The 24,767-nt window shown below is 40.3% G+C and overlaps 1 protein-coding gene across 1 annotated transcript; it reads left to right on the top strand.

Annotated features, from left to right (window-relative positions):
• Nucleotides 1-3,226: 3,226 nt before the first annotated feature.
• Nucleotides 3,227-23,518, top strand: LOC144291097 (uncharacterized). The gene is made up of 5 exons (XM_077860842.1): nt 3,227-3,247; nt 14,336-15,206; nt 15,317-15,408; nt 19,118-19,193; nt 23,318-23,518. The coding sequence occupies exons 1-4, from the start codon at nt 3,227-3,229 to the stop codon at nt 19,124-19,126; spliced, it is 993 nt and encodes a 330-aa protein (XP_077716968.1). The 3' UTR covers nt 19,127-19,193; nt 23,318-23,518.
• Nucleotides 23,519-24,767: the final 1,249 nt, after the last annotated feature.

The raw sequence follows: 24,767 nt of genomic DNA, 5'->3' as shown, positions 1-24,767 counted from the left end.
TACATAGATTCACATAACTACTACCACAATGAATACACGTAACTGTTTAACCAGTGGTACTGGATTCTGAATGTCTAGCTTTTCACTTCATTTTTCTAGGACTTAATTTTAGTGTATGTTTAAAATATATCAATCCATGACAGACTAGCAGGTAGTTTAAAAAGAACTAGAAGAGGGATCCCTGGGTGCCTCCGTGGTTGAGTATCTGCCTTTGGCCCAGGGTGTGATCCTGGAGTCTGGGATCGAGTTCCACATCAGGCTCCCTGCATGGAGCCTGGTTCTCCCTCTGCCTGTGTCTCTGTCTGTCTCTCTGTGTGTGTCTCTCATGAATAAATAAAATATTTTTTAAAAAAAGGAACTAGAAGTTCAAATTTGCTTTCTCCTATTTGGAACCCCTTATTTCCTAAATAACTGATAACTGGATTTATTTTTCTCCTGTTGGATAGTAGAAAATCCAAAATGAAACATATAAAGTCCCCACTTTTTATATATTGGGGTTTTACTGCTATCTAACATAGTTCAGATATTCTTCACTTCTCAATCTTTTACTCTAATTGGTCTGTTGGATACAAGGTAAACAAAAGCCAGGATCTCACCTTAAAACAATTCCTCCAAAAGAATGCATAGGAAACATTATCATATAGGAAACATTATGAACTAAAAAAAAAAAAAAAAAGGAAGAAGAAGAAAGGTCTCCAGACACTTCACAATGCTCATCCAAAAATCTTCCTTTTGGATTTTTTTACCTTCCCAGATTCCTGAAAATACACTAGAATCATTTCCTATCTAGAGCTTAGAGAAATATTTCAGTATGTTTAGACCACCAGTCCTTTATTAAGATACTTTCCTTCAGCTCCCAGCATACACTTTCTACACTCTCTTGTTTGTGACAGTATGATTAAGACCCTGTAAACTACTTTTTCCTTTGGCACAAATAGCATGTGCTATGGCACAAATAGCATGTGCTAGCCAGAAGACTAAAAGGCTGGAAGACTAGGAGGGAATCTGTTCCTTCCTGTTGGTCGCAGTTCCTACACATACTGACCTACCAATACAGTTCACCCTGGTGATTCCAGTTTCCACCTCCCCGCCCTCCCCCCCACACCCCACAATCCCAGACCAGTCTGACTGCAACCCCTCAGACACCAGCACCAGTTGTCACATACCCCTTCCTCAGAGGTCTCAGCTCCAGAGGGCCTCTACTTTAAGGTCCTGGGTTGTGGGAACCACATCCTCTTCCCTTTTTCCTCCAGCCCTAGGATGGGCAGCTACTTCCTGCCTTTCCGTTCCTGTTACCTTCAGCATCCCCTTTTCATTTTCTTAATTCTCCAGGAGCCCTTTCAACCCATTGTTTACATTTAATTTTACTTTCTGATAGAGAAAAACAGCCTGAAAGCTTAAGCTCCTTTCTTAAAAGTCAATAAAATAGAAGTAATTATTCTAATGTAACTGTGAGATTCACCAAATGCCAGACTGGGGTACAGTGAGCTTCTTACCAAGAAACTCTAAAAAGCATGAAACTTTGCACCATGCCTTCCTGAAAATTTAACACATTTTAAAACTGTACATAAGCAATCTTGGAAATTAGACAATATATTTTTCATCAGTGCCCTGGGGCAAGCACAAGCAAATTTCTTTTCTATAAAGAGCCACAAAATAAATATTTCAGGCTTCCAGGCCATGCAGTCTCTGTTAGAACTACTCAACACCAATGTTTTTGTGTGAAAGCAGCCATATACAATAAATATGTCTGTGCTCCAGTAACTATCTACAGACACAAAAACTTCAATGTCATATCACTTTCACATGTCACAAAATACTATTCTTTCAATTTTTTTAACCATTTAAAGGATATAAAATCATACTTAATTCACAGGCTATACTAAAACATCCAAGCACGCTGGGTCTGACCCATTGGCTAGTTTGCCAACCCCCACCCTACACGATACCTATTACAAAAATCAAAGTATGTTATTCATTGATAGGCTCAAAAAAAGTTCATTTTAAACCTAGGTTTAAACCATAACCAACCTGAAAACTTCAATGAGACAAAACAATGTTGTAACATTCATCAAACTTTCTTTTGATGAAGACAAAAAAATTAGGAAATTTACTAACCAAGAAATTTCAAAGTATGAACTAGGCTCAATTTAAGCATTCATCAATCTTTTACATCTTCTTTCTACTTCTATAATACTATAAAAATAAGCATTAGTTTTTATTTTTGTTTGGTTTGTGTTCCACTAAAACTTCACTTATGAGTAGTGAAATTTCAATTTCATATAATTTTCATGTCATGAAGTAGTCTTCTTCTGATTTTATCCCCCACCATTAAAAAATGTAAAAACCACTCTTAGCTCATAGGTACAAAACAGGTGGTCGGTCAGATTTGGCCTGTAGGCCATAGTTAACCAACCCATTTTATTTGTTTATTTTTTACTATTCATCTCCAAGACTTAAGCATTGTTGTTGGTTGTTGTTTTCTGAGACAGGAGCTTGAGGAAGAAGTAGGGGAAGAATCTTAAGCAGGTTCCATGCCCAGTGCAAGCCAGACACAGGGCTCAATTCTGATGACCCTGAGATCATGACCTGAATCAAAATCGAGTCTTATGCTTAAGCAACTGAGCCACCCAGGCACCCTCAAGCATTGGTTTTTAAATTAACATTGAGGGGATCCCTGGGTGGCTCAGCGGTTTGGCGCCTGCCTTTGGCCCAGGGCACGATCCTGGAGTCCCGGGATCGAATCCCACGTCGGGCTCCAGGCATGGAGCCTGCTTCTCCCTCCTCCTGTGTCTCTGCCTCTCTCTCTCTCTCTCTCTTTCTCTATCATAAATAAGTAAATAAATCTTAAAAAAAAAAAACTTAAAATAAAAAATAAATTAACATTGAGTAATATAAATTTCCGAATCAGAGAATCATTAAGTTAGGGTCTTGATGTTCAACTTAGAACAAGTTAGAGCAATAATGATCTCATTTCCCAAACAATTCAAATAGGAAAAATATCTACAGACATCCAAGCAAGTTAGGTACAAGTTTATTTCAAAGTAACCATGATTACATAGCCTTTCCTATTAATCTACAACTACTTTGATTCCCTAGTATCAGTATGGAGGAGTGATGTCTCTGGCATCTTATGCTCTCACACATTATGTTCACTATTACTTGTGAGCTCTGTCCATTTGTCCAAAATCCAGGATTAGAACCCTTGAACTAGAACTACTTCATCATGTGGACAGAACATGAACCGGTAAGACAGAAGGAACACAAGCAGCAATGCAATTTTATGCAGGACATGAATTAAAGCAAAAATAAACATTAGCCCTCCTAACAAAAGGCAAGTTATCTACCTATGTACCTCTCCTGGTTTTCCTTAATATATGGAATGACAACAAAACAAGGCTGGAGTCTCATATGGGATCAAAAATTCCTAGAAGTTCATTTCCAATGAAGATTTCAGACTATTTAAGGTATCTGGCCAAAGGAGCAGATCTGGATGCTCCACACATCCAGGGTAGCTTTTGCTGCAATGATGTTCAGCCATCTAATCCTCTAGCATACATATATGCAAAGTCAGAGAAAAGAGTTTTCTCTGCATCCTCCAAATTAAACTATTGTAAGCAACTCAAAACTAATCCAGAAGATCCCTAGGAAAACAAGTTAACTCAGAATACAGGAATCCAGCTGATTATAAATGGCAGCTATCATGTTATTCCTTAGTATCATTAAAAAGTTAGTCCTGGGCCACTCGAGTGGCTCAGTTGGTTAAGTGCCTGCCTCTTGATTTCAGCTCAGGTCATGATCTCAGGGTCATGAAAAAGAGCTCCTCCTAGGGCTCCATGCTGGGCATGGGGCCTACTTGAGATTCTCTTCCTCTGCCCCACCCCCACCCCACTTTTTTTTTTTTTTTAAGGCAGTCTTTCACAAATTGGGTACTCAAAAGACCCTTGGCTCAGGTTGTGGTACTGTCACTAAACTAGCTAGTGAGCATAGCTTGAACTTCTCTGGGTCTTCTTTTCCTCCCTTATTCATAAAATCAGAGGCACTATCTTCCATTCCCTATAAATCACAGCCATGGTAAACCATGGTAATGATTGAGAGGAAAGAAAGTGGGAAGCCACAGGAATGAGAAGTCATTAGGTAAAGTAATAAGGCCTTCCTCCATGAAATACGTCTTATGCTGCTCAGCAATTCACACTGGAGCAAATACAGGGGAATCTAACTGGAAATGGACATAGGGACAATTTTCCCTATGTACCCTACCCTTCAGTGTGGCCCTTGAGTATCCTCCATCCACCCTTTCTGCCTAACTCCCATTCTTTTAGCCTAAGTATACATCCTCCGGGCAGCCCTCCCTGACTCCCCACCCCTCTACTCCACCAGTCTGGGATAAGTGCCCCTGCTATAGCTCCCTGTACTTACTTCTGTATCCTTATCACAAGGTAGGAATTCAACAAATGTTAATTGATTAGTCAAAAGTTCAATTCAGCTAGTTTTTCTTAACATCAGGTTTAAAAGTTTTGATTATGAAAAAAAAAACGTTGAATATAATTTTATAATTGCTTCATAGAGTTTAAGGTTTAGCATGTAAGTTTTTTTACGTTTCCTAGGTATAAAAAGCATCAGCTACCTAGAGAACAAAAGCCTCAATTTTAGAATATCAAGTTTTCTACCATTTTTCAGTGTCACAGCCTTATGGTATACCTCCAAACATCCCTTGATTTACCACTGCATCTGTATTTGCCTTACTTCCTTTTGGCCCTTAATATCCATAAAGAGATAAATGAAGCTACTGATTGAAGGATCTGAACAGAAAGACAATTAACAAGGGTGAACAGGTATAATTTAAAGAGGATTCTGGAAAAAACACAAATACAAAGCAACTAAAAACTGGTCTAGCACTGGGGGAAAACTGGTCTAGCACAAAATACTTCCTACCTTAGGAAGCACTCATGTTCTCTCTCAGACCACCATTATGAGGTCTCCAATTTTCTTCAGTTTGTCTCCAGAAGGACCAACAGAAGCAGCATAAAAACTTTTCTCAGCACCAATCACATTCATTAGCCCAATTCATATCACTCAATTCTCTTTCTCTATCCTAATGTAATATTTAAGAATGTCTTATGATAGATGCCAATAATTATTAATGCTGCTATTCACTATCAAAAAATCAAAATGACAGTTAAGAAGGATCAAGTCAACTTAAACATTTCTTAAGCACATACTACTATGTACCCAACTGCTAGTGACTGGGATTCCTCCATCTAAAAGAATAAGGCTCTATAAAATATTCATCGTGTTCCTTGGATTTGCTAGTACATGGGACAAAATCCCTTAGGTCCTAGCAATATATAGAACCAAACAAGTTTTTTTTTTTTTTTTAAAGATTTTATTTATTTATTCATGATAGTCACACAGAGAGAGACAGAGAGGCAGATACACAGGCAGAGGGAGAAGCAGGCTCCATGCAGGGAGCCCTACGTGGGATTCGATCCCAGGCCTCCAGGATCGTGCCCCGAGCCAAAGGCAGGCGCCAAACCGCTGCGCCACCCAGGGATCCCAGAACCAAACAAGTTTAAATGGTGCAAGATGATGATGGATAAATGCTCAGACAGACAGGGTCCAAGGAAATGGTTAGCCATTCTTCAATACTTCATATTAGTAACCACCTAAGGGATTTTAGAAGTTGGAGAATTATAAAAATACACATGCATGCAAATATATCATATAAAATAATAATGTGGAAAAATAGTAATGATGGAAATAAAAGTTTTAAGCAACAGGTACATTTCACAAAAGCACAGAGGTAACAAATTTTACAGCTATCATATATTATATGCACAGACAAAAAAAAAATGTCCTATCACAGCCAGGTTCCAATTCCTGTCCCAATTTTTTATCTTCTAACACTATCATTATCTTCTCTAATAAATAAGAAAAGTAGTCAAAGAAAGATAGATGGACATCAAGTATTTCTTGGTAGTCTGTCTCTCTAATGACATAAACAACATTATAAATGGGGAGAACGATTTTATATTTAACTACCATTGTTTCAATGTGTTGATATTCAGTTATTAACATTACTTTCTTAGACAAATTGCTATCAATATGCCAGAAAGACTATATTTTTCATGATTCCGGCAACTGGTTTTTATTTCTTAATGGACATGGTAAATTTAACCTAAAGAGTGTACCTGCTAAGGTTGTCTTGGTGAAAACTTCAGTAGTACATATTCACCTATTTCTAACAAAACGAATTTTGTTGAGGTACAATAAAACATCTCTCTATAGTTAATTTTTAGCACAGAAGCAGTACCATAAGGCAGCGCTTCTCCCTCTGTCTGTGTCTATCTCTCATAAGCAAATAAATAAAATCTTAAAAAAAAAAAAAAGCAGTACCATAAAACGTGTAGCTTGTGTTTTAGAGTTGATACAGATATAAAATAATGGAAGAGGTAGATCTTTAACCAAGTAAGTTTAGAAAATCTGTGTGTGCTCCAGGATCAGAATAAATGGACTTCCATAAAAAGGGTCTGCAGGGACGCCTGGGTGGCTCAGCAGTTGGGCGCCTGCCTTCGGCCCAGGGCGTGATCCTGGAGTCCCGGGATCGAGTCCCACATCGGGCTCCCTGCATGGAGCCTGCTTCTTTCTCTGCCTGTGTCTCTGCCTCTCTGTCTCTCATGAATAAATAAAATCTTTAAAAAAAAAAAGGGGGGGGGGGCGCCCTGCAGCCAAATACATAATTTATGAAAAACAATGTTAGCTCTACTTTACATTCACACAAAATTCATAAAAATTTTAAGCTTGACATCATCTGCCTACTACAGTAGACAGTATGTAATTAATAACTATTCACTAAGAGGCCAAATATCAAAGACTCAAAGTACAAGTTACTCCGTGAGCTAATCATGAAGCAAATATTGGTGATTACTATGCAACCAACCCTTCCCAAAGAGACGATTTAAATGCATATGGTAGGAAGTGGGCAGCAGGAAGAGCTACTGTCAGAAACCACCACTTGCTCCAGGATCTTGCAAGCCCATAAGCAATGCTCCCAGTATGCAGACCTCCCAGCAGCCTGCCAACATGATCACACTCCTATCAACTCCCACACCATCCCAAGGATATTTTTCACTTGTGAGATGTTAGCATCTGACAGAAAAAGCACTCTAAAATAAAAAGCATCTACAAGAATTTAGACCAACTTTAAACTTCCAGCTCAATGACCAATATATTCACTTAGCTGGAAAAGACACTAAAGTAACCACAAGTTTGATTTAAAAAACCCAAAACTATCAAATTAAAATACATTATACTTGAGGGGTGGTGCCTGGGTGGCTTAGTCGGTTGGATATCTGCCTTCAGCTCAGGTCATGACCCCAGGGTCCTGAAATGGAGTCCAGCACTGGGCTCTGTGCCCGGTAGGGAGCCTGCTTTTCCCTCTCCTTCTGCTCCTGTTGTCTCTTGGTATTTCTGTCACTATCTCTCTCAAATAATAAATAAAACCTTTTTAAAAAAATACATTACACTTGAATTCCAAACCTAAAAGACTCAAATACAACAATTTTACTAGCATATAATAACCAAAAGTTACATAAGGTAAACTGCTTCCCATCTGAATTCATGAAAGTAAACTTCCAAATATAGATCTTATTATGAAAAACAACAAACCTATTGAATTTTCACTTGGCCAGCTTGTCGGCCAGCGTCAAACCAAGTATTTTCAAAAAAACTATACTTAAATGCCTTGAGTTTTCTTTTCAAAATAACTAAGCAACTAATCAAAGTAGGGCAGGAATAAAAACTACTTAATCCAGGGTGCCTGACTGGCTCAGTCAATGGAGCATGTGATTGAGTCTTGATCTCTGGGTTGTAAGTTCAAGCCCCATGTTGGGTGTAGAAATTACTTAAAATCTTAAAAAAAAAAAAAAAAAAAAAATCTACTTAATCCACCTGACAGGACAAACAGAAATAAATACATATACAATATATTTTTAAAAGGAAAAAAAAGTACAGGAGTCAAAGTCCAAACAAAATCGTGAAAACACAATCATAAATTACCAAATATACTCACCCTGTGTGGAAACATATTTGTAAAGAGACACCTTCCACACAGCACATGTCCTAAGGTCTGTTTAAACTGTTTAACATGACAACCAGACACCTTAAGAAAATAAAGCAACTCAATAGTGTCTGTTAAAAAAGATGAGTACCTCATATAATATATATATATATGCAAATATGCAGAGAACACAATTTATAGAAAAAAGGTAGAATGATATATGTAGTATGACTCCACTTATATAAAAATAAAAAAGGAAAAGTTCTGGAAGGTCTACACTAAATTGTTAGTAGTAGTTACCCTCTTGGATGTGGGATTTAGAGAGGTAGAGCAGGGAAAAGATGTTAAGGGTGGATTACTTTTAATTCTATAAATATCTGCATTATCTTACCCTTCTGCAATAAGCATTTATTGTTTTGGTAATTAAAAAAAGAAACCATTTAAAACATACTACCAGACACTTATTATTCTTAAAATATCACAATTGTGGTAAATCCAAAGACAATAGTAAAGTAATGATCCAACACTTGAATTTAAAGCTCTATCCTCAGGGACTAAAGAGGTCTAAGAGACATCACAATTAAATGCAACGTGTAATCCTAGACCAAAAAGAGGACATTTTTGAGACAACTGGCAAAATTTAAATATGACAGTCTAAGAGTTAACAGTACCGTTACAAATGTTAAATTGCCTGAATTTGATTATTATACGTTGGTTATCCAAGAGAATGCCTTCTCTTAGGTAATACTATGAAATATTTAGGGGTAAAGGGGTAAAGTTGATGTCTGCAACTTGATTCAAAAATAAAAGATGTATTTTTTTTATATATAGAAAGATAAACCAAATGTGACAAAATTTCAATTAAGTCGTTAATGTGGATAAATAGTATTGTGGACATTCTATTATACTATTCTTGCAAATTCTCTGCAAGTTATTTTTTCAAAATAAAATGCCTCCCCTGCTCCTACTCTGGCTCCCCACCCCTGGCTCTCTCAAAGGAAGGAAGGATTCTAAACCTAATGTTTGGTGACTCCAGATGTAATGGTTCAGTTTCTAATATGAATGGTCTCTCAGGGCCTTACAATAGCTCTTAGTGCATTACAAAATAAGGTACTCTACAGTACTCTGGAAAAATTAGCAGAAATTAAGCTGGATGCTGGTCACCTTTTGATTCTGTAACCTAGGCTAGTCATCCTTTACCATCTCACATATGACTATTCTAGCTTCTCTGCAAAAACTGACAATACTCACAGAATACCATCAATTATCAAGTCAAGAAAAATTATAAATCTGTCAAAGAGTACACTATAATACATTTCAATTTTTTAAAAAAGGAATAGAGTAAATCAATTAGTCAGTACAGTAAAAAGTGGCTTTGGGAATACCAAAGTTCCACTGAGGAAACTAAGTAGGTATGACTGATAGATAATCTTACATGTAAAAGTATGTCTTGGCAGTTTAAAGGTTTCTTAGTAAAACACAACGTATCAACAGTTGCTTGATACCTTTCTAAAGACATAATGTGTCAGTAGAGGAATGCTCGGCCTGAAATCTAGAAAAGAGCAAAGAGAAATATGAATACTGGAAAGGTATACTCTCTCTTAAATACTAGGATAGTCCATTATGCTTTCTAGTCAGGAAACCCTCCCAGCAGTATTTTCTCTTAGTTGGCTTCATACACTGTAACTAAGGTGAATTATGAGAATTTTATGAGAACTCGACTAACATCACTGCTTTATATTTTATTAGAATATGTACAAATATTTTTTCCCAGTCAATAAACTTTATTTTGGCCAAATTCACTGCCTTTCCTATCATGGTGCCTTGTACTCTTCTAACTGCAGCTTTCCAACCAATACTAATAATAAAAGAGCTAACACGGTCCTAATTCTTAAATCCTCATAAAACTCTTTGCAGAAAATACTATTATGATCCCCACTTTATAAATAATGACACAAAAGCACATCGTAATTACAAAACCTGCTCAGGTTCATAAAGCTATTAAGTAAAAAAGAGGTGAGATTCTAAACCCTAGCTACAGAGCCCAGGATTTAACTTGTGTGTGTGTGTGTGTGTGTGTGTGTGTGTGCGCGCGCGCGCGCGCGCACTTTGGACAAAAAATTTTTGACATTCTGATGAAGCCTGTGGATTTCTTCTCAGCTTAATATTTTTAAATGCATAAAATACAAAGATTACAAATGAGACCAATTATATCGAGGACAAAAATACCAAATGTGTGATACAGTAATACATATGCTTAACAATGTGGTGGTAGATCTCTTCTGTACTATAATTTTGATGTAATGATACACATAAATAATATTTTGAGATATCTACAAGCACAGCATATTATAAAAAATATTTGACTTGTACTAATAGTAAAATCACAATTACTGTTAGTAGTACTATAGTTTGCTATTTACATTGGTAATTAAAAGAAATGCTAACTTACAATTAGAGAATAGTGAAGTTATTTTCCCCTCTAAGTTTATGGATACCACCCATGTTAAGACCCCTACACTGCACACTATAATAAAAGCCTCTTAATACTGTAATTTAAAGGGACCACTCCCAAGTTCTTATCTCTTTCTACACAGGCTCCCTTGGTGATCTCTTCCAGTGATGTGGTTGTAATACTAAGATGATGACCATAAAATATATCTCTAGTCCAGACCTTTCCCCTGAACTCCAGAGGATTGAATTAGATATCAATTTAACCTCAATGTCTAACAAGCATCTCAAATTTAACCATGTCTAAAACTGAACTCCTAATCTATTTCTCAAACTTGCTCTTGTCACAGTCATACCTACTACCTTGGTTGATGGCAACTCCACGTTTCTAATTACTCAGACAAAAAACCTTGGACTTCTCCTTGGCTCCTCTTACATGGCAATTTGACCTATCAACAAATCATATTGGTTTATTCTTCAGTGTATATCCAGAATCCAATCATTTCTCACCATTTCCTGGTTAACACCTTTACAAGTCACCAGCAACTCTCTCCCAGATTGTTAATTTCCTTTTAAGTCTCCCTGCTTCTTCTGTCCTCCCCTGCACAGAAGGTGATCCTTCTGAAGCTAAAAGAGTATCATGTCACCCTCTGTTGAAAACTCTGAGCAAGGTCCTTATAATGACTCTACAAAGCACTGTGAAATCTGCACCCCATCCCTACCCAAGTTACTATTTATTGCTCTTTTTTGTTCATTCCATTTTAGCCATAACAGGCAGAATTCACTAGGTCTGCCTCGGCACCTTGGAACTATTCCCTCTACTTGGAAAGCTTTCACCTCAGATATTAAAATGGCTAACTCCCTCCCCTTTAAGTCTTTATATCTATATGTAAGTCTAAATATCATTCTCAGAAAGGTTCACTCAGTCTATTTTAAATTGTCACATCATCCCCAGAAATTCTGGATCCCCCTTACCTTGCTCCATTTTTCAAAGCACGTACCTTTGAACATTCTATATTATGCATTACTACCCATTACTAGGAGTACCACCCTGAAGGGCAAATTTTCTTTATTTTGTACACCACTTACCTCTAGTGCAACTATGTTTGCCACAAAATAGACGTGCATATGTTCCAAGAACAGCACTTCTATGGCTGTTAAGTACTTCTCTCATTAGAAGAGTTCCTTAAAGACTTTAACTGGATCTAATTTGCAGTGTCCTCAACACCTGGCCCCAGTAGCAGACACCTAATGCACAGATACTCAGGTGATTACAGCTATTTTCACCTGAAACACAATCCTATATGCCACAGGAAAAAAAAGCCAGGTCTCACAGCTGTGACTCATTAAAAGAGTGAGTACAAGACAAACAGAACATCAGGTTCAAACTGTTACTTCAATCAAACTGAATTTATGTTTCGTGCCTCAATTTCTTCATGTGTCTAAGAACCATTCCAAAGTACCTAAGTCTAAAAGGGCACTTGGTCATTCTTTCCCCCAGTCTGGTCGCCCTCTCAAGCCCACCTAATCTTTCCAAGCTTCACTTAAAAGCCTACCTCTTAAGTTTTCCCTGATGACTCCAGCTAGAAGCATTTATATATGCTACATTCTGCGCCAAGTGCTTTTCACCCATTCTCATTCAATCCTCCCCCAAAGCCCTATGAGGTTGCTACCATCATAATCCCTATTTCCAAGATGTTTGGAAAACCCAGGCTTAGAGAGATGAAGAAGACACTTGTCCAAGGTTCAACTAGTGTTCAAACCTTGGGATGTCTGACTCTGAAATCCAAGTTCTTTAAATCCTTTAAACACTGTACTGCTTTTCCTTCTCCAGTAGTATAATGACTAGCATCTACATAGTACCTCAGAGTGTCTCCTGTCACTTCATTTCTCTTGGCTTCAGTTTCTGCATTGAAAAACTGGTGATGTTGTCCAGGATGCCTACTAAATTCCTTCTAGTTCTTACAGTATTATCAGAAAATATTTCATAATTCTATACTCCATGCAGGTTAATATACACACAACACACACACACATACTTTGGAACTTAGTCACTTAGAAATGCAAAGCAGTGGTGACAGAAAAGCAGTAGAAATAACTTCAAGACCTTGTGTAAAACAAGCATTCTTAATTCCTCCCCACTCCGTCCCATCAAAGATGCACTTCTGAGTCCATTTTCCCACAATATGAAAAATTATGTTTTCCCCAAGAAGTGTGATCCTTAAGGCTCTGGACTTCACCACACAACCTGGTAAAAAGAACCATATGCAAGCACTTAGTCCAGCCAGGGGGCTAGCTTGTTATTTTGTACAGGACAACTGTTCAATGTTCATTGGATCAGGATACAGAATTGTCTGAGGTTCTCCAAGTCTCTCATCAAAACCCTACACAACATGAGCTTTCTAACTGCACTGATGATTGTGCAGTAAATAAAAAACAATCTAATCAAGGTAATGTAAACTTAAAAGCAAAGAACCTATGAAAGGATAAAGCCATGTTGAGAGAACTTACATCAAAAATAAGAGTCAGGTTTTGTCTACAAAGGTAGAATAATTATTTCTCTTTGTGTGCGGAAACAACCATCAATACCCCAACGGAATCCTTCTGTCTTGCAACTGAATCTGATAACTATCAAAAAAGATCCAGATATTTCTGGACCAAGTTGAAAAGCTTTGCCAAAGGGCTTAAAAAAAAAAAAAAAAAAAAAAAGAGCACTAGCAGAGCTAAGATAAAATGTATCAAAAGAGCAAATCCTTGGAATCATTCTGCTCATAAAAAGTGACAGTTTCATCTGAAATCCCTACCAACCGTTAAGTTTGAAATGAGTCGTGTATTCGTAGGTCTAGACTTCAACCAACACCAGCAAATGGAGTTTCAGAATAGTTTTTTAAAACAATAGTCTTGTGAGGGCATAGAGAAAGAAGTGAATCCAGGCTCTGGAGTGGAAGCTCTCGGAGGTAGCAGATACAGTAGCAGATACAGCTCTCTCCACAGAAATGTTAAAAAAAGAAAAAAGAAAAAAAAAAGAAAAAGAAAAAGAAAAAAGAAAGAAAGAAGAAAAAAAAAAATGTCCAAGGCTGAAAAAAATACTACCGGGAAAAACTCTATTTCACTTTTCTAGAATGCTGTCTCTTTAGAGAATCCTCAAACGATCCTTGATTTTTAAGTAAGTATGAGAAGTAGAAAGTCATCCATTTAGGGTAAAAGGTTCCTGTTACCAAGGAAGTAGTGTCCGAAAGTGTGCAAATCCCACAATCTGGAAGAGAACGTCTGCCCCTCCGAAGGCTTTCATTTTCAGGCGTTAAAACAAACCCGGTGTCACCTCAACATCGGGGCCACACAAACCTCGCCACCATTACAAAACCGAAGTGCCAAAGGTGCAGAATCTGAAGCCGGAAGCACTACGAGGCCAGGATCGAGTTCCAGGAGAAAAGAAAAAAGAAAAAAAAAAAAAAAAATCAAACCCGAGAGTGCAGCGCGGACCCAACGCGGCCCCGGGCTGAGGGAGGCACGCTAGGCCCTTCCGGTCCGAGCCGCCGTCGCCGGGAAGCCGGGCGACAGGCCGGGCGACGGGCCGGGCTTCCACCCGAGCCCGGGGATTCGCGGCCTACCCTCGCCGGTGCCGTCTCGCTAACTCCGACACCAGCGGCTCCTCCGCTTCGGCCCCTTCGCCTGCGGTGCGGGCTCCGCGGGCCGCGGGGAGCCGGAGGAGCCGGCCGAGCCTCGGGCGGGCCGGGTCGGTGCGGACGCGGCGGCGGCGGCGGCGGCGGAGGCCGTGGCCGCCCCTCCCCCACCGGCCCGGCCCAACCGCCGCTGCGACGCGAGCGGCCGCGCCAACGCCGGGCCCAACCGCCGACCGGCCGCGGCCCGGGCGAAGCGGCGGCGGCGGCGGCGCGGGCCTGCTCCTCACGCCGCCCGCGCGAGTCCACCGCGGGCCCGTTACTCCTCGCGCCGGCCCGCGCCGCCGCCCGTCAGGACGCGCCACCCTCGGGGCTCCGGGCTCGGGCCGAGGGCGGCCGCGGGGGGCCGCGGAGCAGATACTTACTCAGGGGTCGGGTGCTCGGGGTCGTAGAAATCCCCCATTTTCGGAGGTGGCTGCGGCGGCAGCTGCTTCATCGGGAGCGGCTGGAGGCGGCGACGCGAGCCCCCTCCCCGCGGCAGGGCGACGCGCGCGGGAGGGGAGGGGAGGGGAGGGGAGGGGAGGAGGCCGCTGGTCCGACCGCGGCGGCGGCGGCGGCAGGGGCGGCCCGCGTCGCTCGCTCGCTCGCTCGCTGGTTCCCTCCCTCCCTCCCTCCGGCGCCCGCCCGCCCGCCGCTCTCTCCCCCACACACTCACACGGGGAGCGACGCGCACCCCGCCAGCCCCTCCGCCGCACAGGCCCGGCCCCTTAAAGGGACACGCACGGGCCGCGCGTCCGCCGCCAGTCGGCGCTCCCGCAGCTGCCGGGCGACCCCAGGCGGGGGCGAGTCGGCTGGCCCGAGTCCGCCCGCCGCCTCCCGGAACAATGAGCGCGGGACCCCTCCGTCGGGCCCACCGGGGCGGCCGGGGGCCGCGGGCAGGCGCCGTCGGGGAGCGGCCCGAGCCCGCGGGGACTCTACCCTCCCGGCGGGCAGCGGCGTCCCGGGCCTCGGAGCTCGGAGGTGCCGCGGCCGCCCCTCTTTATTTCGACTCCTCGCTGTCTCTCCCCCCTCGGCAGGTACGGAGACCGGGCCCGGCCGGGGAACCGCCGGGACGCCCCCGCCTCCCCCTCCTCCCCCGCCTCCCTCTGGGTCTAGTGCCCCCGCCCCGCCCCCCCCCCCCCCCAAGGCTGCCGGGCGCCGGCCTTCCGCGGGGCTCCTAAGGCCTGGGAGCAGACGTCCTTGTCGGAAGGCTGTGAATCCCTCTCCTGCGAAAATGAGGTGAGAGTAAATAGGACAACCCGAAAGGGCTACGGTTTTTAGTTATCTTTGGAAGGAGAAACAAGAATGCCTAAGGCCTTCTTGCTAAACGCTCAGGACGTTTAAGGTGTTTATAGCAATTGATCGTTTCGAAACTGGGAGTCCACAGGATCAGCTTGGGGACGGAGGTGGGGGGGGGGTCACTATAATTTTAAAGAGGATTTTACCAGCCAACAGTGGCATATTAGTCTGTGTTGCGGCCTGGATGTTTGTGTGCCTCCCACCCACCCGGTTTAGGTTAAAAATCCTTACCTCCCGGGTATTAGAAGGTAGGGCCTTAGGGTGATTAAGTCATGAGGGTGGAGCCCTCCTGAATGGGATTAGTGCCCTTATAAAAGAGACCCCTTTGAGGAAGAGACCTAGAGAAAAGGGCGGGCTACGCTCCAGAAGAGCTCTCCCACCAGATCTCAGTCTTGCCTGCACCCTGCTCTCGGATTTCCAGCCTCCAGAACTGTCCGAAATAAATTTCAGTTGTTTATAGCCACCCAGTCTACATGGTATTCTGTTACAGCAGCCTAAACCAAGACAGTATGTGTCCTGATTACTGAAATGTGATCTAAGTGAGCAGACGTCCTTTACTAGCTATTTTTTATATCCTGTAAGTGTATATTGCGTGTGTGCATGCACATATGCCTCCGCCTGCAGTGTCTATTAGCATTTTATCATCATTGTTTTTCATTTGGGGATTTTTTTCTTTTTGGCGGGGGAGGGGGGGGTTCTGTTGCCTTTAGGCATAGAATCTAGGTACAGGGCCCATCTGATTCCCTAGGTTCAAGTCTCCCTTGATGGCTTCTTTAAGGACCATGAATGTTACATAATTTCTCTGTGCTTTTTTTCTCATTGTAATGTGGATGGGACCTCTTACTGTTGTAAGGATTAAAAGAGAGAATATCTGTAAAGCTCTAAACTTTGACTAAATGTCAGCAGTTAATCAGACATTTTAGAGCAGTGGTTAAGAGCTGTCTCTACTAGCCCTGCCACTTTCTAGTATGTGACACTGGGCATGGTTACTTTTCATGAAATGAAAGTTGGAAGATTGAATACTACTAAATGCCCTCATCCGTTATTGTACTAGGGTTTCTTGTGCACATATTTTAAAGTCAAAGAGAATGCATCCTCCAAACATATTCTTGGGCCTGGCCTCTTGAGCAAAGCTGTGGAATAATTTGGTCTTTAGCATTATTGGATATTGGCTGTCTCCTACTTTGTTACATAAGCTTCCTGCAAATGTGTATGAAGTGAGAAAGTCTTAAGGTGAAACATAAGAGGCATTCATTCCTACCTAGAGTGCCGAAAACCATAAAAAAACTTCATAATTGCTCCTGCCATTACTGCTTCCTGTTGACCCACACCACCCCATTTCATGGGACCCCAGAGTAGCCTTTAGTGACTTTGAAACAAAGTTGATTCGGGCATCTCTTGCCTTAGGGGAGATAAAAGGCCAAAAGCTGAAGAGTTGATCTCTTGAGCACAATCTCCAAACTACTCTTTGTAAACATTTTTAAGGTAATATATTGGCAAGACAGTTTCTAGAACTGACACACACAAAAGCAATACAATCAATAGTGAGATACTCTAAAGTGCCACTGGATGTATCTTTTATTTTCTTTTCTTTTTTTTTCTTTTTTCTAATGTACCCAGGCCAAGGCTCTGCTACCTCATATGGGAACCTGGCGAAAGCTCTAGGAAAGAGGGAAATGGTCATTCTTCCTTGAACCCAAACCTGGAGATGAATGGGAAAGCCACTCCTACCCACTTACTCTTGCCTCTTCCCATTCCACTCCTCCGTAACCAAATCTCTTCTCTCCTCATGAGGATTATCAGAGGACTGGCTGCACTCCTCAAGACATGCCAATTTGGTTTTGTTTTTGTGGTTTTTTTTTTTAAGATTTTTTATTTATTTATTTATTTATTCATGAGAGAGAGAGAGAGAGAGGCAGAGACACAGGCAGAGGGAGAAGCAGGCTCCATGCAGGGAGCCTGACGTGGGACTCTATCCCTGGTCTCCAGGATGACGCCCCGGGCTGTAGGCAGCACTAAACCGCTAAACCGCTGCGCCACCTGGGCTGCCCAAGACATGCCAATTTGGAAGAGACAAGCAAGCTCTAGGCCTCTAGTGCTAGGACTCTTCAAAGTTCCTTGCTTTGCCAAGCGGGGGCAGAGTGGCAACAAGGCCAACGTTGGAAGTGTGAGCGTGAGTGGGGCAGTGTGGGAAATTGTATCTCTACCCACAAAAAAAATTGTATACTCCCATAAAAACTCTCACCTTGGCAGAGTCAGGCCTATTCCTGGCAGCCATAGCCTGGAATTAATAGTCATCTGCTGATATATGAAAGTATATATCAGAGAGCCAGTTTGGGAGTACACGTGAATAATATACTGCAAGGCTGGGTTATATCAGGATCAAATGTTTTAAAGTTCAAGCTTGCCAGTACAAGACTCATGTAAATCACAACAGTTTGTGAGATACTTACTCAATCTACTTGATTATTTAAACACTATCTTGAATGTATTCCCACCTGTCAATGATCCTTAACAGCTATTTGTTCTTTTCTCCCCTAGTGTACTTTTGAATAGAGCAATGGTCTGTATTACATATTCCAAAAATGTATTTTTCTTTATTTGGTCTCTAGGAACCCAAAATTGCCTGTTGCTATAACTGTATATTAACCATAAAATCATAAATACATGCAAGTCCGTTCTAGCATTAGAATAGAAACATGATTAGTCACAGAGCCTACTTAAGATTCTCTTTCTCCCTCTGCTCCTCCTCACGCTCACACTTGTGTGCACGCTCAAAAAACAAAAGAAAGAAAGAAAGAACAAAAGAAAGATAAATGATTTAGGTATTTAAAAGCTGTTTATATACAGTTTTTAATGGTGATTTACTGCTTAGTTTTAAGAGATCAACAAATTATTCTAACTAAAATGAATTTCTTTCCATTAATTAAAAATACAAGATAGTTTTTAGAACAGTGTGTATTACTCTACAAATGAAAAACTTGGATCTAGTGGTTTAAATATGTATTTACTTCTTTGTAGGATAGAAATATATCCAACCAACATATTAGCATTTAGGAAACATGACATGTGATAATGTCTGAGAAAGTACCTAGTACATATAAACTAATAGCCATGCACTAAAAAATTAGCTACCTTACAAATATGTAGCTACATGTGGCACAATATACTTGAAAGCTATTTTAGATTTAATCAATATACAAAAGAATGGTAGTATCATTTAGAATAATGGTTATTGTAACTGTTTTACACTAATCTGTTACACTCTTTGGCTCTGGAATACCTTAGAGAAAAAAAAGTATAATTACAATTGATTTTTAATCATGTTCAATCTGCATACCTCAATGCAAGTTAAGAAAAATCTAGAAAACAATGACCAAATTGAACCCCATAACATATTATTTGTATCAAGTCAGCACCCTCCTATAGAGTAGTAATATACTCTGTAGTTGTCTTTTCTCTTCCACACTTCTTTGTTAACTGACTTTCATTACTTAAGTCTATCTTCCCAACTCTAAGTTCATTGTAGGCAGAAGAATTATTGTCTTTAGTATTTTATAGTGTTTGGCCCTGTATGTGCCAGGTGTTTAATGAATACTTACTTTGCTACTCTTTTGAAAACCTTTTCTTTTTATGCCTTTTCTTTTAGAAACTCTAAAGAATTCACATTGGATTTTTCTGTCAAGACTAGATGATTGAGCAGCTAATAAGCTACTGACATCCAGGTAAGCCCTGTCTTCTGTGAGGACTCCTTCATAATCTACTAGGAGCCAAACATTTCATTGGGCTTGAAATGCTGACTCAAAAGAACCATACGCTTAACCCTCAAGTACACAGGAATATTATTAATTTCTTTTCAATATGTGTTAATCTTGTCTTCCCTATGAGAGTATCAAACACTCAGGGGAGTGATTATAGGGTTGGTTTTGTTGTGTTTTGGATCTTGGCACCCTTCCAGACAATTCATCTCAGGAGCTGCTTATTGCATCTTCCTTCCAAGCCTTGGCTCTCCCAGCAAAGGATGAAACTCCGTTTTACAGATTAATAAACCAAAGATCCCAGAGGTTAAAGTACTTATTTAGAGTCACATGACTAAGGAAAGGTAGAGTCAGGATTTGAACCAGGCTATCTGATTCAAGACATTTCAGACAAAAAAATATGGAGTTTACCACCAACAGAAAATATTCTCTGATACAAGAAGGAACAATGAGCAAAGAAATTGGTAAATAGGTGGTTAAAACTAAAAGTAATAAAGTACTAATACATAATTTCTTGGTTAATAAAATAATGCAAGAAAGAACTAATATCTTGGATTTTTAAAAAATCATAATTTGGAGTGGGAAGGATGGAGTGATGACTGGAGTTAAATTTTCCAACATTCTTGTATTATTTGGAAGAGGGTAAAAATATAGATTAAGCTTTATTATTTTAAGTATCCGAGTTAAAATATCTCAGGTAACTACTAAGAGATCTTTAATTTCTAAGTTCATAGGAGAAAAAATAAAATTACAAAAAAATCAACATATGGAATAGAAAAAAGACAAAGCAATAGTGAAACAAATAGAAATTACAAATAATATGGTAGGGATCCCTGGGTGGCGCAGCGGTTTGGCGCCTGCCTTTGGCCCAGGGCGTGATCCTGGAGACCCAGGATCAAATCCCACGTTGGGCTCCCGGTGCATGGAGCCTGCTTCTCCCTCTGCCTATGTCTCTGCCTCTCTCTCTCTCTGTGTGACTATCATAAAAAAAATAAATAAATAAAAATAAAAAAAAAAACAAATAATATGGTAAAAAATAAATGCAAATATTTCAGTAACTATAGTAAGTGTAAATTAAAGTCTCCAGTTTTAAAAAAGAATGTAAGATAGACAAGGAAACAAAATCCAACCATATACTATTTTTGAGACATTCTTAAAACCAAGAACATAAAAAAATGTAAAAGGATAGAAAAACATGTCAGGCTAATATATCAGTAGAAAGCTGGTAACATCAGAAGGTTACTAAATAATGGTAAGTTCAGATCCCTAGGACTTCAGAATTCTAAACATGTATGCACATAATCACATGTCCTTAAAATGCAGAAAACAAAATAAAATTTGACAGAACTATAAGAAAAATGTATAAATTTCCCACTATAGTGGAGATTTTAACACACCTCAAAATAACGGATAGATCTTATATACAAGAATCAGAAGATATGAACAACATAATTTAAAAGATTGAATTAGGGATCCCTGGGTGGCGCAGCGGTTTGGTGCCTGCCTTTGGCCCAGGGCGTGATCCTGGAGACCCGGGATCGAATCCCACGTCGGGCTCCTGGTGCATGGAGCCTGCTTCTCCCTCTGCCTGTGTCTCTGCCTCTCTCTCTCTCTCTCTCTCTCTCTCTCTCTGTGACTATCATAAATAAATAAAAGTAAAAAAAAAAATAATAAAAATAAAAAAAAATAAAATAAAATAAAAGATTGAATTAATAGACATATATAGGGATGCCTGGGTGGCTCAGTGGTTGAGCGTCTACCTTCAGCCCAGGGCATGATCCTGGAGTCCTGGGATCGAGTCTCAAGTTGGGCTTCCTGCATGGAGCCTGCTTCTCTCTCTGCCTGTGTCTCTGCCTCTCTCTCTCTGTCTCTAATGAATAAATAAATAAAATCTTAAAAAAAAAAAAGACATATATAAAGTGTTGCACTCAACACAGCACTCATAGCCTTCTAATGTGCATTTGTGGAATATTTATGAAAATGGACCATATGTATGTGCATGTGGTAATTTTCTTTCTTTTTTTTTTTTGCATGTAGTAATTTCAACAAATTTCAGATGATTTGATGATGCATAAGTCATGCTCTCTGACAAATATGCAAAAAAATTATTTTTTTTGCAAATATGCAATTAAGTTAGAAATTGCTAAGGGGGGAAACATTTTATTTATTTATTAAAGATTTTATTTATTCATGAGAAACACAGAGAGAGAGAGGCAGAGACACAGGCAGAGGGAGAAGCAGGCTCCATGCAGGGAGCCTGACATGGGACTCGATCCCAGGTCTCCAGGATCAGGCCCTGGACTGAATGCAGTGCTAAACTGCTGAGCCACCCAGGCTGCCAGGGGGTGGGGGGTGGGGGGGTGGACAACATTTTAATATTCAAAAGCACGCTTCTAAATAACTCCTTGGTCAGAAAAAAAAATAATGTCAGTCTCAAAATAATTGGAACTAAAGAACAATGAAATGTAAATGCTAGATTCTCATGACTAGGAAAAAATTTTTTCCTTTTTTGTATCTATACGAGAAGATGAATGTTAGCAGAACCTACTGTGGTAATCACAATATATGTAAATGAAACCATCATGCTGTGTGCCTTAAACTCGTACAGTGATTTATATCAATTATTTCTTAATAAAACTGGAGAAAAATAGTGAAATAACTACCAAAATTGTAGAATATAGCTAAAGCAGTAAGTAGAGGGAAGTTAGGAATTTTTTTTTAAATTTTACCTATTTATTCATGAGAGACACAGAGAGAGAGAGGCAGAGACATAGGCAGAGTGAGAAGCAGGCTCCCCCTGGGGAGCCTGTTGCAGGACTCTGATCCCAGGACCCTAGGATCACAACCTGAGCCAAAGGCATACACTCAACCACTGAGCCTAACCAGGTGCCCCAGAAATTAGGAATTTAAGCATGTATGCACATAATTATGTTACAGGGGGAAAAAAGACAAAATTAACAGATGATATGTCAAACTTAAAAACTAAAGTAGAGATAAATAAAAAGACCAGAATATAATATTAATGAAAGAGAAAGCATGCAATGGAGAAGATACACAAAGCCAACAATTATTTTATTTAAAAAAATCTATTGACCAACTTAAGACAAACTGGGGAAAAAATAGAAGATACAAATGAATAATGTAAAGAAAATACAAATAAGGAAAAGAGGGACAGAATTATGGATCATGGAAACTACAAAGATTATAAAATTAACCTAAAAAGAACAGTTTGATACCAACAAATTTGAAAATTTAGATCAACTTGGACAACTTTCTAAGACAATAAAAATTAGCAAAACTGACTCAATGAGAAATGGAAAACCTGTCTGGTCCTAAAACCATTAAAAAAATGAATCAGTAGTCAATTTTCCCTCAAAAAGAAAGGAAGGATGAACAGATGGACAGACAGACCCAGACAATCAAGGGTAAGCTAAGAAAGGAAAAGTTACAAGCTGTTCTCCTTCTTGAACAAAGATGGAATAATCCTGAACAAAAAATCCAGCAATTTGCTAAAAAGATAAAAATCAGGGTCAAGTTGAATTTATTTCAGAAATGAAAGTTAAAGTTCAATATTGCAAACTTTTTAAAGTAACTCACTGTATTAAATTATGATGGTGTGGTAAGCAGAATAGCTCCCCAAAGATGTCCACTTCCTAATCCCTGGAACCTGCGAATGTTTCTTTGTGTGGAAAAGACCTTGGGAGGGAGAGGTTATCTTGGATTATCTGGGCCCAGTCTAATCACAAATCCTTTAAAAAATGGAAGAGGAAGGCAAAAGACTTGGTCAGAGAGATGCTAAAGAAAAAAGACTCAGGGCACTTTGATGGCTCAGTGGTTGAGAGACTGCCTTTGGCTTGGGTCATGATCCCAGGGTTGTGGGATCCCAGGCTCCCTGTGGGAGCCTGCTTCTCCCTTTGCCTATGTCTCTGCCTCTCTCTGTGTGTCTCTCATGAATAAATTAATAAAATCTTAAAAAAAAAAAAAAAGTCTCTAGCTGCCTGTTGCTGGCTTTGAAAATGGAGGAAAAGGGCCATGAGCCAAGGAACGTGGCTGCCTCTGCAAGATGAGAATGACCCTCTCTCATTTTACAGCCAGCAAGAAAACAGGGACTGTGGTCCTACAACTTCTAGGAACTGAATCCTGCTAGTAACCCAAATGACCAGGAAATAGATTTTCTCCCAGAGCCTCCAGAATGGAATGTGGCCTGCCAACACTGTTTTCAGTTTAATTAGACCCATACTGGACTTCTGATGTGCAGAACTGTAAAAAATAAATGTGCTGTGGGTACATTACTAAGGTTGTAGTAATTTGTTACAGTAGCAATTGAAAGCTAATACAGGGGATCCCTGGGTGGCCGGGTGGTTGTGCATCTGCATTTGGCTCAGGTTGTAATCCCAGGGTCCTGGGATCAAGTCCTGAATTGGGTTCCCCTCAGGGAGCCTGCTTCTGCCTATTCTCTGCCTGTGTCTCTCTCATGAATAAATAAATAAAATCTTAAAAAAATAAATAAATAAAATAAAATAGGGATCCCTGGGTGGCGCAGCGGTTTAGTGCCTGCCTTTGGCCCAGGGCACGATCCTGGAGACCTGGGATCGAATCTCACATCAGGCTCCCGGTGCATGGAGCCTGCTTCTCCCTCTGCCTGTGTCTCTGCCTCTCCCTCTGCCTGTGTCTCTGCCCCTCTCTCTCTCTGTGTGACTATCATAAATAAATAAAAATTAAAAAAAATAAAAAATAAAATAAATAAAATAAAATAAAATTCAGTAACCAGGGGCACCTGGGTGACTCAGTCAGTTGAGTGTCTACCTTTAGGTCCTGGGATTGTGCCCTGCAGCAGGCTCCCTGCTCAGTGGGGAGTCTGCTTCTTTCTCTCCGTCTGCCCCTCATGCTGGCTCTCTCTCCTTCTCTCTCATAAATAAAAATCTTTTAAAAAATAAAATTCAGGGCAGCCCTGGTGGCTCAGTGCTTTAGCGCCGCCTTCAGTCCAGGGTGTGATCCCAGAGACCTGGGATCGAGTCCCACGTCGGGCTCCCTGCATGGAGCCTGCTTCTCCCGCTGCCTGTGTTTCTGCCTCTCTCTCTCTCTGTCTCTATGAATAAATAAATAAAATGTTTAAAAAAATAAAATAAAAAAAATTTAGTAACCATTCTTAATTTTAAAAAAAGAAAAGAAAGAAGAAAACCTTTAACAAATCAGGAATAGAAGAAAACTTCTTTAATCTGATAAAGACCTAGAGCAAACATTATATATAAGTGTGAAATAAAGCATTTCTTTTGAAATTATAAATAAAACAAAATATTTGCTATCACCATTTCTATTCAACATCGTATTTGAATCCTCGCCAGCAAAATAAAACAATGAAAGAAATAAAACATGTAACGGGCTACTGGGTGGCTCAATCAGTTAAGCCTCCAACTCTTGGTTTGCTCAGGTCATGACCTCAGGTCATAAGATTGAGCCCAGCTCTGTGCTCAGTGTGGAGTCTGCTGGAGATTATCTCCCTCTCCCTCCCCCTCTGCTCCTCCTCTCTTCCTTCTATCA

Source organism: Canis aureus, chromosome 19 (assembly GCF_053574225.1).
Source record: "Canis aureus isolate CA01 chromosome 19, VMU_Caureus_v.1.0, whole genome shotgun sequence".
NCBI lineage: Eukaryota > Metazoa > Chordata > Mammalia > Carnivora > Canidae > Canis > Canis aureus.
The sequence above is the reverse complement of the archived record's forward strand: the minus strand, read 5'-3'. Positions and strand labels throughout refer to the sequence as shown.